Genomic DNA, 15,540 nt, shown 5'->3' with positions numbered 1-15,540 from the left:
AGAAGAGTAAAGATAGTTTGGATTCGATAATTATCTGGTTGAAGTTGAATTAGATTAATATGGAAAATTTTATAATAAAAAAGTGGAGATTATACAAAATATGCATTTGAAGTTTCTTCTTGAAACCCACCATTTTCAACCTCTCTAAAAATCTTATCTTCTTTTTGAAGTTTGAATGTTAGAAAAAAAAAAAAAAAAAAAATTTTGAAGACGATGGGTAAAATTGTTATCGCGTTCCTCGATTAATTGAGCAATCATCAATTAATTTGATAATTCAGTGATTAAACAGATAATCTTTAATCACTGAGTTGGAAACTTTAATGCACCTTTCGGTCACACAATGACGAAACTCTTTTATTTAATAATTACTTGTGTTGACAACGCTACCATATATTGTTGACAAATCATTTTTGAAGTGTTAATATTATGTAATAGCTCTATCAACACTACACATCACGAATTGGCGAGCGATTTACGATATGGATGAATGAACAGTTGACACATACATTTTCCAATAATCGGTGCTAGAAATGTTTGACACAAGATCAACAATTAATAAAATAATTTACAATAAAGTAGTAATGAGATTACAAGTATGATTCCATCTGTTTTAATCATTTGTACACTCTTCTCCATCCCCAAATGGCAGGCAGTTCACTTGAACTCATCATCTGCACTAGAAAATTTCTCCGGATTACAATTGGAGGACCGTTCGACGTCGTAGTTAGATTCAACTACATCATCATCGTCTTCACTTTCAGATGTTGAGCTGACACTCATTTCATTTGCCGGACATTCGAGTTGGACACACTCTTCAACCCGACTCTCAGAATCACAATTTCTAATCGATACACCTACATCTTCCTTCTTCACAAGGTTGAATACGATCCCATTACAAGTCCGTTCGGTTTGCAATAGGTCTCCGTCGGTCACCGTAATACTAGAAGTCATGGGTGCTCTAATACTGGCATCCCGTTGATCGAACTCTGTGTTATCCGAGCTTCTATTTGGATCGTTACTCGCAATTGGAATCACAATGTGGTTTAATCCATTGATCTCATCTTCCCTACTACACGATTTGCTCAGTTCCGCATCAACATTCAAATTTTGGATAAAATCGATGAATTTATTTGCCGAAGTTGTTCTCATCAAGGGCCCACCGGACCTCGTCCAAGAATGGAGTTCCATGCTCTCTGACTCACTATCACTTCCATCATGTACATTACGGTGAATTCGGAAATTCCGGCTCGAAGCTCCCCCAGCGTCCGTAAGATTCTCTTCATCGAGGGACCCTGTTGAGTTCTCACGTGCAATACGGTTCCATGAGGGTATTCTTTTACAAGCGTTGAATCTAACTGTATTGGTTAGTCCCTGAGAAGCAACCGCAGCTCTCTCGGAACTCCTCTTGAGCCTACGCATGTGGTTGAGAAGTGCAACACACTCGTCGAGGACAAGTTCGATCCCGCAGTTGGCTTTTATGGTGGAAAGCTTCTCCCATGTGCACCTCCTGCCTTGGTTGGAGGCCTTTTGAAGCTCCATGTGAGATGGGTTTTGTATGATTTTCGAGTACTGAGAGAGAAAACATAAATAGGAAAAAAAACTTAGTTGTTAATCAACCACCACAATCAATATTTTAAATTGGTACTGAAATCATGTTAACAAAAAAAGTTGTTTTGTCTAGCTTTTATTTTTTTTTTTGGAAAAAAAAAATAAAACGTCTTGTACCTCTATGATTAAAAAAACACATATTTTTTAAAAACTCATGATTTTTTTTTTCACTTTCTGAAAAATTCACATTTTTTTCCGTATTAAACGCAGTTTTTTATGCTTTAAACAAGTTTTTTTCACATTTTTTTTCCAAAAAAAAAAGCCAAACACTTTCTTTGCAGCTTTATGGTTGTTTTTTTTATTATTCATATTTTTTAATGTGGGATTTGATACATAATAGAATTTGATGATTCATAAATATAGAAACATGGGATTTGATGATGATATTTTGATGTTATGATTTTCTTTTTTTCAATAGTGCATTATTTTGAACAAAAGATATGTTGATGATGAGTAAACTTTTTTTCGGCATAACAAGTGTAATTATGTTTGAGAACATTTCATATTGAAAACATAGAATAAATTATAATAAATGTCTAACGCATTATTAAATATATGCATTTTTCATAATTTTTAATATATTTTTTATGTTTCATCATTTTCTTTCCCGTTTTCTATGTTTTTTCAGAAGTTTTCCCTTGCCATTTTAAACCCGTACTCTATCTTTGTGACTATGCTGATAATGCAGTCTTAAATATAGAATAGTAAGAAATTTATACGACTTGGGAGCATTTTCTTATCTACCTGAGCGAGTGTGGCGGGCATAACAACAGTGACATCTCCCTCCCAATCTTGAGCGAACAACTTGGCTAATCCCCCTAAAGGAAAGCCAAGTTCTAGTATCTGGTTGCATCTGTGTTTAACCTCCATCTCCGTGAGATGAGCTAGCTACACAAGGAAAAGGATATAATAGTCAGTAGTGTCCACTTATGAATGAAAACAGGTACAAAAGGCCAAAACAAAAGCTCTCTGATTTTTTTCTTGTTAGATTTCTATTTTTTTTGGGTTTAGGATTTTTATATGAGCCTACTCATAGTTGTAAACAATTACTGAAATTGATTGAACAAGTGTTACAATGTTGAGATTATAATTTGAGCCAAACCTTGGTAATGTTTGAAGAGTGTGTTTGAATCTTTACTTGGGATGTGAGAAATAATTTAAGAAATTGGGGTGTAATAAATAAAAGTTGGGGTGTCAATAGAAGCTCTCAAGTTTTAAGTTAGTGAAAGTACCTTGGCAGCAAAGTTTCCTCCATAAGCTCTTATAAAGTCCTTCAGCCTCAACAATGGTGCAATGTGAGGGTTTGCCTGACTCACAATAAAATGGTTGACATTGAACAGCTCTTTAAGCTGCATCATGGGTAAATCACTCTCCAAACTACCATCTCTCCACCTACGCGCCGAAGTACTCGACAACTCATCGGGGCCCAAATGAAACGGTGGATGATAAGGAACAATCTCACCACTTCTATCCTTCGCCATAAGTTCCTGAGCCTCAAACAAACCAGGGAACGCACAAGAAGCTGTTACCGCGCTCCATATAACAACATGAGGTGATGTCAGATAGTTAAGGCATCTAGGTGGCTCATGTTTCCTCGAAGAACAAACCGTGATCCCGAGAATTCGACCTGTCATATCGTATGCCTCTTGGAATGTAAGATTATTTGTGAGATGCCTCAATAACATCTGCAATTGTCTAATCTCGTGAACGGCCCCTTGTGTCATAATTCTCTTAACAACCGCAAAAACCCCGCCCATTTGATCAAAGAACTGTAATGAATGCCAAGAATCCTCGAAGAAGCTCTGGAGCTCAGGCCAAGACCTTGTCGCTACAACGGAACACATTATGGATCCCACACTTGAACCCGCGATTATTCGGGGTAGAAGCTTATGCTCTACCAAAGTCTTCACTACTCCGACATGAAAAGCTCCAAGTGATGCACCGCCACTCAAGAGCAATGCCGTCCTCCCAAAAGCATGCCTCGTCTCATGCATGAACGAAAGCTTTTCTTCCAAGAACAGCTCCTCATAATCTGAGTTGCAAACCATTCTCAACTGCCTAGAGACCTCATCAATGTACTCTTTTATGAGCTTGGGCACTTGGAGCCTACCCTTGTGAAGCTCAGGATTGCACATGTTACCAAGGTTTCTAACTAAATCGGCTCGCATACAGAAGATAATATCTCTCAAGGATCCCTCATGTCGACGGTGCCGAAGCTCTTGGAGTTTGTTCCTCACGAGTTCCTCGTCGTAAAGATCCGATTCATTCGTCTTAGGTGTTTCCTTATCAAGCATTTTCGCAGCGTGAGCCCATTCCTCGTATGACAATGCACTTCTCATCAAATTCCTCCAGAATTTCCTCCGATAAGCCAACTCAGCTCTTACTTTCACATTCGTGTATCGCTTCAAGAAGAAAGCTATAAGTGTCACCATTACCAAGATCCCTTGAGGGTTTCTTGGGTGAAACCACGAGACCACGGGTATGACAGAGTCCCTAAATTTACAGAACGAATTCAATAAAACACGGAAGATCTGTTGCCTTAATTGCGATACTGAGCCACAGAACAAGACCTCGAAAGCAATTGTGCGCCCAACAATTGAAGAAGGACCAATCGAGAATGGATTGACACTGGCTTCATTTGTGATATCCATCTATGAAAGGGTTTTTCCACCTAAAACTGAATTCGAACAATACCTGTATAAATACAAAGAAATGGGAAAAAAGAGAGGAGCTTTTTAATCCCAAAAACTGAGATATGGGTAGTTAATTTCAACACAAACATTGCAAGGTTTGGCCCTCAAGCTCTAAATTACAGATAAAGAGAAAAAAAAATACTAACATGAAATTTTTTTGCCGCAAAATTGAACAAAGGGTATCTCTAATTTGAGTTTTTTGTTTTTTTGTTTTTTTGCTTAAAACCAAATTCGAACAATACCTAAATACCTATATAAATCATTAAATCCAAAGAGATTAAAAATTTTTAAAAATAAAAAATAAAAAAATAGGTGTTTAATCCCAAAACTGAGATATGGGTATTCAATTTCAACACAAACCTTGCTTTCCTGTCAAAGATTTATGACAGAAATTTTGATTTTTGACACAAACCCATTGCAAGATTTGTCCCTCAAGATCTAAATTGCAGAATCCCTAATTCAACTGAATTCTTTCGGCAGTCATAGATAGAGGAGATAAAAAAAATTAACAAGGAATTACTTTTTGCCACAAATTGAACAAAGGGTACCTCTAATTTGATTTATTTTCGCTTAAAAATGCAACTTTACACCATTATCAAGGGCCGAATTGGAAGAAAAAAATAGCAAATAAAACCTAAATAATTAAAAAGGGGTGAATAAGAACTCACCTCAATGAACTTTTCAGAAAGTCTGGCAGAAAGAGTCTTTCACCCCCAAAATTGTGAATTGGGTTCCTTGAAAAGTTGTAAAATTTTCTGAATCACAAGATTTTTGCCCCAAATTTTTATATATTTTTTTACAGTTTTTCCACCGATTCAAGAACTAGAAAACTAAGTTTCCGCCTTAAATCCGAAAAGGGTTCTCAACCCAAAACTTCTTTTATCCACAATAAACACTAAATCCAGAAGACCAAGAGCAATAATCTCAGAAATGAGAGAGAGAGAGAGAGAGACTTAGAATTTAAATAATTGTTGAAGAAGGTAACCTTCTTGAGTCCGAAAAGATCGAATGGATGACCCAAACTAAAACTCGTGACGTCGATCCGAATCAGCAAGAGAGAGAAAAAGAGATAAGGAGGAGAGAGAGAGAGAGAGACAGACAGAGCGAGAGCGAGAGATCCTCTCTGACGTGTCAAACCTACCAAAGAAATTTCAGACAACATAAATTGTCTAGAATATTAGAAATACCTCCCTGAAAATAAAAGTAATAACATTACCATCCGTCTATGAGTAAGGTAAAACACACGTTTTTTTTTTAGCTTCTATTGCTACACCAACCACCGTTTTAAAACTCGATCGAGACCGAGACGTATTGTCCAAGTTAACTCGATATCAGAGTTGAACGAGACCAACTCATAAATCATTTTTTTTAATCGAAATTTAATATCTTACATTTAATTTTTTGATTTTTTAAGTGAGACATCTTAAATGTATCAAAAAAAACTCATTCGAGACGAGAAGCAAAACCTGAGTTTTAAAATGATGACACTAACTTTTACTGACAGCAACTCAAAATGTGTTTTAATTCAATAATTATTTGATAATTTACATATGAATTGAGGTGGCCTTAGCAAAAATTGGTATGGTAATAGAACCTTTATTTTTATTTAATATTATTTATGAATAATAATTTAATGTTATTTCAATAATGACCAAATTGTTGTATTTAGGTAGAAATATGCAATTAATCATGTGTGTGTAGAATAAATCACCAAATGGGTGGTCGAGTGGTAGCACTTCGGGATCAAGGGGTGTGCTCCCCCTATGGTCTCAATTTCGATTCCCACCGACTACTAATATCAGTGGTTACGGACCGTAGGATTAAAATTCTGTTTCACAAATCTTGTTTGGGGAGGAGGGAATAATTGATGCACACAAGCTGGCCCAGATACCCTTCTAATAAAAAATAAAAAATAAAAAATAAAAAGTGCGTGTAGAATATAGATACTTTTTCCTCCTAAAGTTTATATTTGTGGACCACTTGAAATTAATAGATAAAGACTTGATGATATGCTTCTAACCCTCTAGGTCTCATCTTTTATAGGCCTCAATTATTTGTCTCTTCTTAGTTAAAAGTTTTGTCTAGTGGCATCCTCCTTATGGTGCCACCTCAGCTCCAACTCTCTTTGTATCATACATTTTGAATGCGTGGCATTCCCTTCCTTGACACATGTAAAGCATGATTGTGTTTGTCTCCTCTATGTCGACATCATTCACCTTTCTCTTATGATGTGCTAGAGTTGTCGATTCAAATTCTTTAGGATAGGTGGTTTAATCCTATTTAGATGAGGATCTTATCTCAAATTAGAGATTAAATTAGATTAAAATTTATTTTATTAATTTAATTTGAGTTAAATTTATTTTACAACTTAGATTAGGATTATATCTTTTTGTTTGAGAATTTTGATTTTAGTAGGATTTTGTTTTATTTGTTTATAAATAACAATCAACGTGAATCATTGTTAGTAGATAATTTTTAATAATATGTTATTATTTCAAAGAGAGTATTCTCTCTTAAATTTTCTTCTTTCCCTTTTGGATGTCTGGTGCGGGATTGTATTACCCTTTTTTTTTTTGTTTTTTTTTTTATTTGTTGAGAGTAAGCATGTGTTTTTAATTAGAAAATCACAAGAGAATTGCGATTTACTCGACGTTGAAAGTTTAATAATTGGCATAAGAGTGGGACGATTAATTGGGAGAAAGTTTTCGGCATGACTATGCAACGATTTTATTGAAGAAGAAGATGATCGGTGACTCAGGTTTCTTATTTTCGCGAAAACTCAACAACTCTAACTATGATTTATGAAAATTATGTAAGGAGTTGTACATGATAAGTCACGAGCTTTGTGACATGATGTGTGGAGACAACACGATACCGCAAGAAAACCTCGCATCGAAGACAAAGTGAAACACCAAGGCTGGTCGAGCTCTCTACACACTGAAGCAATTTGTAAATTATGACATGCTAGTTCGTATCTCAAATGCGAAGACATCAAAAGAGGCATGCAATATTTTCTCAGGTCTATTCTCAAAGAAAAGCATGTAGCGCCTTCAATTTTTAGAAAAGGGGATTAGAAGCCTAGAACAAGGAAAACGCTCAATAGTAGAGTATTTCCTTCACATGAAGATTGCATACAGGAGGAGTTGTCCTTATTGGATCCGAAAAATAAAATCTCAGATGCTAAGATGAAAAGACTCTTGATCAAGGATTTATGACCATAGTACGCGACATACGTGGCGGCTATTATGACATAATGAAAATGTGTGAATCAATAGATTCGATAGATTGTGTTCAATGGAACACTCTAAATCAATTTGAATCAATATATTCAATTGATAAATAAGTAATAGTTTAAAAGAAAATATAACATAAACCTAAAAAATAATTAAAAGAGAAAAAATAATTGAATTGATTGATTGATTATTGAATTTTCAGAGTTGTAGCTCTTTATATAGATAACTCCATCGTAACAACTTATAATCCTATTAAAATATTAAAAATTAATATTCAAAACATATCTATAACATAATATTAACTTTCTAATCCTATTAGAATTCAAATTGGGGACTTCTAAGCACTTCTAATTATGGTCTAAATAATAAAAACGACTTTAAAACAAATTAGAAATGAACAAGTAATTAAACTCTTAACTTAACTATGAAATAAAAATCCTACTAGAACTAGAAATAGAAATAAAACCTAATAGAATTAGAAAATTACTTAGAGTTGTAGATGTTCTACATCTGACCCCCTTTCTTTGTAAAAAAACTCATCCTCGAGTTATTCTTGAAGGTCTTTTTTCTTATTTTTTATTCATCTCTTGCTCTAATCCACTTTCAACGATATCCATTTTAAGATTTTATTTAGAGAATTCAATTGACCATAGTATATCATCAGTTAAATCCATCACGTAAGCATTATTGCTTATCTTCTTCAAGATATGAAAGGGTTTAACTTTTTTCAATTTGGTATTCTTGTAAATTCTGATTGGCAAACGATATTTACTAAGATAAACCATGACCAAGTTTCATTTTTCATACCTCTTGACTTTTCTATCGACATTGATTTTGTACTTGTTAGTAGTGTAGACACTCAATTTTCGTACTTGCCTGATTAATTAAGTCGTCAACCCGATTGTGACAGTTCCCAATGATGGATGAATATTCCAATATTTTTTATTTGTTACTAAATATGTTTCAAAAATTCAGATGAGGTATTTCAAGCAAACAAAACTTTAGAAACCACGCTACGCTAGGAAAGTATGACCTAAAAACATAAAAAAAACATCATTTTAAGACAAAAAGAACCTTTACAAGAAAAATCGTTAAATTACCAAAATACCTCTAATATCAAAACACCCCTTAGAGCCCATATTACAATTAGGAAAATCATTTCGAACACATAAAATAACAAATTAAAACTAAATAAATCGTTTTCCCAATTTTTACAAAATTTGACAAAATTACGAAAATACTTCTCATAGGATCTGTGGAGGATATTTCTCGCTAGGAACTAAGGGATGACACATGGCACCTAGGGATTCGAGTTTGGTATAGATATACGAGGGTAAACTCGACGAAGAATACATAATATTTACGAGATACGTCCCAAAATCTCCTTCTAAGTTGGAAAAAGGTAAAATTGGTAATGGGATCTAAATGAATCTGAGGGTCCCATCTCTATATATAAATGGACAAATGAGCTAAAAAGCATGAGTTATCCCCCCTTCAAACTTAACTTATCTTTTTGTACTAAATATCTAACTTGGACGTCGGAGTGGGGTCGTTGTAGGCACACCTAGGAGAACGAGGAGAAGGGGTCGCAAGGTCGCATAACAGATATCCCAGTAGGGCGAAAATCAGCATCTATAATTTGGCGTCATCTATGGGAAACGAAACAAGAATCATGAAAAATTACGTGGTATGATTAAAGATCGGATCTAGAATTTTCAATCTGATCTTACCGAATAATAAAGTAAAAAATTCTGAGGGAGAATCTAATCTCATTCGGAGTTCTGGGTGGCGAGAGAAGCATATATGTTGTTGGAACCAACACGATTAAACTTAGGTTTTGAAGGCAGGCATCAGATCCTTCATCTGTATTTTCCAGCACATCCACTCTTTTTAGTATGGGATCAAACTGAGAAGGAAATAAGTAAAGTTTTTTACGAACACAATCGAACACTATAGGAATAGGAAATGGAGGTCTGATCCATTTTCTCATCTTTCAAGTCTTGAAATTGTAGCCATGGATTTCGATCTAAAAAGACAACGCTTTGCGGAGTTGATCGTGAAGTTTATGATGGGGAAATGGATGATTTCGTTACGAAGGAATGGATAACCAGAGGCAAGAATGGTTTGTTGAAGACGATAGTAGTGTATTGTCTAGGTACATCAGCGAGTTGGTTAAGTTCTGGTACTCTAGATTAATGAAAATATGGGACTCACGTGCAAGTGGTGTGAAAAGGAAACGTGTGAGTTTGTCCCCACTCATGAAAGATGACATTGTCATTTATTGCGTGTAGATCAGCAACGCTAAAAGAAAAGCAACAGGTGAAAAAGTCAAAAGGTATGTTTAAAAGAGTAAAATTTGATACATGACTTATACATCAATCTTGATGTATGAGACTGAGATCTTTGTTTCATGTTTAAAAAGGGTAAAATGTATTTTCAAAGACTAAACTTTAGTGTATGGCATATACATCAATTTGGATGTATGAGCCCCTTTTTTCTTGTTAAATTCAAGTAATTAATAACATTGAAGGGATAACATTACTCAATGCTTGGCATGCACATCAAATATTTGATGTATATTAAATCTACACTCTTGTACAAAAAAACAAAAGTTAAGAAGGGTACATTGGACTGATTCGATTTATTGGATGCCCCTAATTCCCAATAAATTGCACCGGTTAGCAAAGTTGCTCGGGGGCTTAGGTAGCACGCGTAATAACGTGTCATGTGACCCTATTTATTACGTGAGCTAACTTAGCATAAAAGTGACATGGGACTCAATACGAGTCTGACTCAGTCACATCAAACTTATTATTTTGGAATCAATTAAGTTGATATACTCAATTAGTACAAATAAAAAAAAATTTGATCGAGTCAAGGTACTTCCGTTGAATTGTGTGGATATTGAATTATAAATCAGATTCGATCAAACCATATTGTTCTAAGCAATGACGCAGATCAACAACATTGGATTGAGAATTAATTGCTTTATTAGTTTATGCAATTATTATTGTTGTGTGTCCATGTTACTTTAAAGATGCAGGATGCAGAGGAACTTGACACACACTCAACTCGTATGGGGAGTCCGGTTCACATCCTAAGTTGGTCGTGCGGGACCACTTAGTGCCACACTCAACTCGTATGGAGAGTCCGGTCCACATCCTAAGTCGGTTGTGTGGGACCACTTAGCGCCACATAGCGCCACACCTGACTCGTATGGGGAGTCCGGTCCGTATCCTAAGTAGGTTACGGGACCACTTACTGTCATACCCGACTCATATGGGGAATTCGATCCATATCCTAAGTCGGTCGCACGGGACCACTTAGCGTCACACCCGACTCGTATGGAGAGTCCGATCCACATCTTAAGTTAGTCATGCGGGACCACTTAGCGCAAAGTCCAACCATATGAGGGTTGGTTTAGGGAAAGCCTTAGCCCTTTACTAGTGCCGAGCCCAACCGAGGGGTTGGTATAACGGAAAGCCTTGGCCCTTCGTGGGAGCCAAATCCGACCTAGGACTTCGATCAGTTATTCTATCATTCATCAAAGTCTTGGATCATTTTGGAATTTAAGCTCAATCTAGGATTTTGATCGGTTATTATATAATTCATCAAAGTCTTGGATCGTTTTGGAATCCAAGCCTGATCTGAGATTTCGGTCGATTTACCTATTATTTATCAAAGACTTGGTCTGTCATGGGAGTTGAGCCCGATCTAGGATTTCAATTAGTTATTCTATCATTTATCAAAGTCTTGGATTATTTTGGGATCCAAGCCTGATCTGGGACTTCAGTCGATTTATTTATTATTTATCAAAGCCTTGACCCGTCATGAGAGCTGAGTTCAATCTAGGACTTCGATCGGTTATTCTATTATTTATCAAAGTCTTGGATCCTTTTAGGATCCGAGTCCGATCTAGGATTTTGATCAATTTTTTTATTATTTATCTAAGTCTTGGATCATTTCAGGATCCAAGCCTGATCTAGGACTTCGGTCGGTTCTTCTATTATTTAACGAAAATCCTGGCTCGTGAGGGGAACAAATCTCGATCGTAAGGAAGTCGACACACAATGAAAATCTTAACGTGTGAAAGGAACCAAGCCCGATCAATGAGGGTTGGGTTAACTCGTCTTTATTTTTTATAACGATTGGTTCGTAAGGGAGGCAAGTCCATCCATTGGGGGTAGATTTAATAGATTTATGTTCCAAACCCGACCATAAGGGGTTATATCTATTGGCTTTAGAGATTTGGTTCGTGATGGCACCAAGTCCAATTGATAATCAAAAAATGACAATTTATGAGGTACGTGACTACGTGTTATGTGGTATCATTCATTTATTCTCGAGCGCTTGGACTAAAAATCCAAACCCCCGAAAGGGGGTATTGTGGAGGATATTTCTCGCTAGGAACCGATGGGTGACACGTGACACTTAGGGATTTGAGTTTGGTATGGATATATGAGGGTAAGCTCGGCGGAGAATGCATAATATTTACAAGATACGTCCCAAAATCTCATTCTAAGTTGGAAAAAGGGTAAAATCAGTAATGGGATCTAAATGAATCTAAGGGTCTCATCTCTATATATAGACGGACAAATGAGCTAAAAGGCATGAGTTCTCCCCTTTTCAAACTTGACTTATTTTTTTGTACTAAATCTCTGACTTGAGCGTCAAAGTGGAGTCGTTGCAGGCACATCTAGGAGAATGAGAAGAGGGGGTCAAAGGTCGCATCACAGATCTCCCAGTAGGGCAAAAATCAGCGTCTATAGGGTCCACTACCATTTCACGTCAAAAACCCATAATTGACACAAACTAATACTCCCATTGAATTTCTTACGAAAAAATGATTTCAAAATATTCCAAAACATCGAAAAATGACTTCGAAATGCAAAAACCCTCTTTGAGGGTAAAACGATAATTTTTCAATTCTAAAAATTTAAAATTTTGAAATTAATAATTAAAACATTAATGAACATAAAGTGGAACCTCAATAAATTAAATTTAAAATTTTAAACAAATAAAATTAATTAATTAAGCCCGCGGGTCAAATTTTAAGTGGTGTCCACTTATTCAAGTGGGGCCCACATGATATTTATTAGAAGGCCCCTCCACTTGGGGTCCCAAAGAATTAAAATATAATCAGGGGATTCTCTAAAAATACTAAAAAATATTCTTTTATTGTACGTAATTATAGAAACCCTAATTCAAAACCTTAATTAAACCCTAATTCGTTTTATCTAAAAGAGACTTAGTCAAACTTAAAAACTCCCAAAAAACTTTATAAATAGGAGCTTCACAACCCAATCTCATAGGTCAAAAGAAACATTAGGAAAGAGAGGTTAGAAACATCCTCCAACCTTCCCAAAATCCTAAATATAAAGCCCCAACTCCCTACCTAACATCCAAACCCCAGTTTTTGTTCAAAAAATACCTAGAAACCCTCCAAAAATATACTGAAACCTTCTAAAAAATACCTAAAAAACTAAAAAATACTCAAATCTAGGAGGAGGACACCTTATTTTAGAGATTGAAATCGGATCTAGTGATGGAGAAAAAGTAGGAAAACTCATACGAGAACGTTCTCTGCCAATTCTAAGGGAACCTATTGTTGCAATCACCTAGGTAAAATAGTCTTTTTTTTAATTTATCATTTAATTTATTTTTTGTTAGGTTTTTTTAACAATGTGATTTTTGGAAAAAAGTAGAGACCGACGTTTGTCGGGTAGGGTTGGTACCTAACACCTTCCAATCTTGTAATGTGATTCCCGGACTCGTTTTTTTTATAGACCAATATTTTCTTATCTATTTAGAGTCAATATTTTAGTTCCTAGACTATAATAACTAGGTGGCGACTCCCAAACCTCAAAAAAATGGATCCGCAACTCACAGATCGAGGGCACATTCAAGTAAAAGCTTCAAGATTCTTTTTCAGTTATTCCTTCAATATGTCATGTTCATTCAAACTCATCCCATAATAGGTTAGATTTGAGAAACTTGCATCAAGAACCAAATCGATATGGTGTTGTATATTCCTTATAGGAGACAATAAATCTAACATTTTCAAAATAAGAATACGAGAAAATTTGTCAATGAGGGATTGCATTTGATTAAAAACTTGAGTAGGAAGGTCTCAGTTGAAAGGTTGCATTACCATCGGGAACACTTGGCTTATTTCCTTTAAGTCATCATTAATGTTGGTAGAAACAAAGCATGTTCCATTCTTCTTGGTTGGTTGGGTAGCCTTGAGCTTTGAACGAGAATGATAAAAGATTACTTTGACACCATTATGTATAAAAAAATAGGTGTTGATTTTGCCTCGGTAGGTGACATCATTATCATGAAGCCAATGCCTTTCCAAGAAGATATGACATGCTCTCATTGGGATGATGTCACAAATAACTTTATCCTTATATTGTCCAATGCTAAAGGAAAATGAGAATTGTCTTATCATATTCTTCTTATATTCATTGTCCACCCAACCTATAAAATAAGGTGTAGGGTGCTGGATAGTAGGTACCTTCAGTGCATCAACTATGTAGCTTGAAATTATATTTTTCGAACTTTCACTATCTATAACCAATTTGCATAACTTATCTTGTACTTTGCATGTAGTTCGGAAAAGACTATGTCGAATAGAAAGATCAACATGTTATACTGGCAATAAATTACGAATTATACAATTGAGATGTTCACCTTCTTCAAACTTCTCAAATTTGACTTTCAATTCAGTTTTAGTGATGAATTCTCTTTCATCAATGGTGAATGTGGATCATAGCAAAAGCTCTGATACCACCTGACGTAACGGAAGTATGTAAATCAATAGATTCAATATGTTGTGTTCAATGGAACACTTTAAATTAATTTGAAACAATATATTCAATTGATAAACAAATAATAACTTGAAAGAAAATATAACATAAATCTAAAAAATAATTAAAAGAGAAAAGATAATTGAATCGATTGATTGATTATTGAATTTTTGGATTTGCAGCTTTTTATATAGATAACTTCATCATAACAACCTAGAATCCTATTAAAATACCAAAAATTAACATTCCTAACCTATCTATAACAAAATACTAACTTTATAATTCTATTAGAACTCAAATTATAGACTTCTAAGCATTTTTAATATGGTTTAAATAATAAAAATGAATTTAAAACAAATTAGAAATAATAAGGAATTAAACTCCTAACTTAATTATGAAATATAAATCTTACTAGAAATAGAAATAAAATAAAACCTAATAGAATTAAAAAACTATTTAAAGTTATAGATGTCCTACACCATATTGCTGGGTGGACGACACAACTTTTTTTTGGATGAGTCAGAAAATTTGCTCATCAACTATGAAATGGTGTTCGTCAAAACTAGTACCTTGAAGATTAAAGATAAGGAATAAGTCATGTTCTCTAAAGACTCCAAAAGTAAGTAGCGAGGTAATTCAAATTAAATCACAATAAAGTTGGATAAAAAAATGGGGAGATACCAATGTCAATAGAAAAAAATGACAAAAAAGGCACAGGATAAATAGACTAAAAAGTTAAGATATCGTTGTGGAAAATCAGGATACTTTGCACACGATTGTAGAATGAAGTTGATTCATGCAAAAGTTAATACAATCACTAAGGCCCCGTTTAATTCAGCTGTCAGAATCTGTTGAAACACTGAAAAGCTTGTTTGATACAACTTCTAAAATCTGCTGTTTAGGGTCAAATGACCAGAATACCCTTAAGGTTAATAGAACACTCAAAATGCATACAAATTTACCAGAATACCCTTATAAATATATAATTACACTAAATATATATAAATATAATAAAATTATATAAATTTTTTAAAAATAATTGTATTAATTTTAAAATATTTATAATTCAAAAAAAATATATACAAAAATTTATAATTCTACAGAAATTTCGATAACATCTCCTCTTAAAAATGGACATATGAAAATTTTCTGATAAACAAAATACCTGCATAATACGTAATTCAACATTCACATTAC

General features: G+C 34.6%; 1 protein-coding gene across 2 annotated transcripts; it reads right to left on the bottom strand.

Annotated features, from left to right (window-relative positions):
* Positions 1-480: 480 nt before the first annotated feature.
* Positions 481-5,310, bottom strand: LOC147384024 (triacylglycerol lipase SDP1-like). Of its 2 annotated transcripts, none has more exons than XM_086425787.1 (4): positions 4,970-5,310; positions 2,841-4,285; positions 2,353-2,496; positions 481-1,569 (listed from the first exon to the last, which is right to left on the bottom strand). In XM_086425787.1, the coding sequence occupies exons 2-4, from the start codon at positions 4,257-4,259 to the stop codon at positions 655-657; spliced, it is 2,478 nt and encodes an 825-aa protein (XP_086281913.1). In that variant the 5' UTR covers positions 4,260-4,285; positions 4,970-5,310; the 3' UTR covers positions 481-654. The 2 variants fall into 2 exon arrangements, with proteins under 2 accessions (XP_086281913.1, XP_086281911.1); XM_086425785.1 differs by having other exon boundaries at positions 2,841-4,302; positions 4,970-5,309.
* Positions 5,311-15,540: the final 10,230 nt, after the last annotated feature.

The sequence above is a fragment of the Akebia trifoliata genome, chromosome 15 (genome assembly GCF_017979445.1).
Source record: "Akebia trifoliata isolate Shusen 1 chromosome 15, ASM1797944v1, whole genome shotgun sequence".
Lineage (NCBI taxonomy): Eukaryota > Viridiplantae > Streptophyta > Magnoliopsida > Ranunculales > Lardizabalaceae > Akebia > Akebia trifoliata.
Note: the sequence above shows the minus strand (reverse complement) of the source record. Positions and strands in the feature narration are given on the sequence as shown.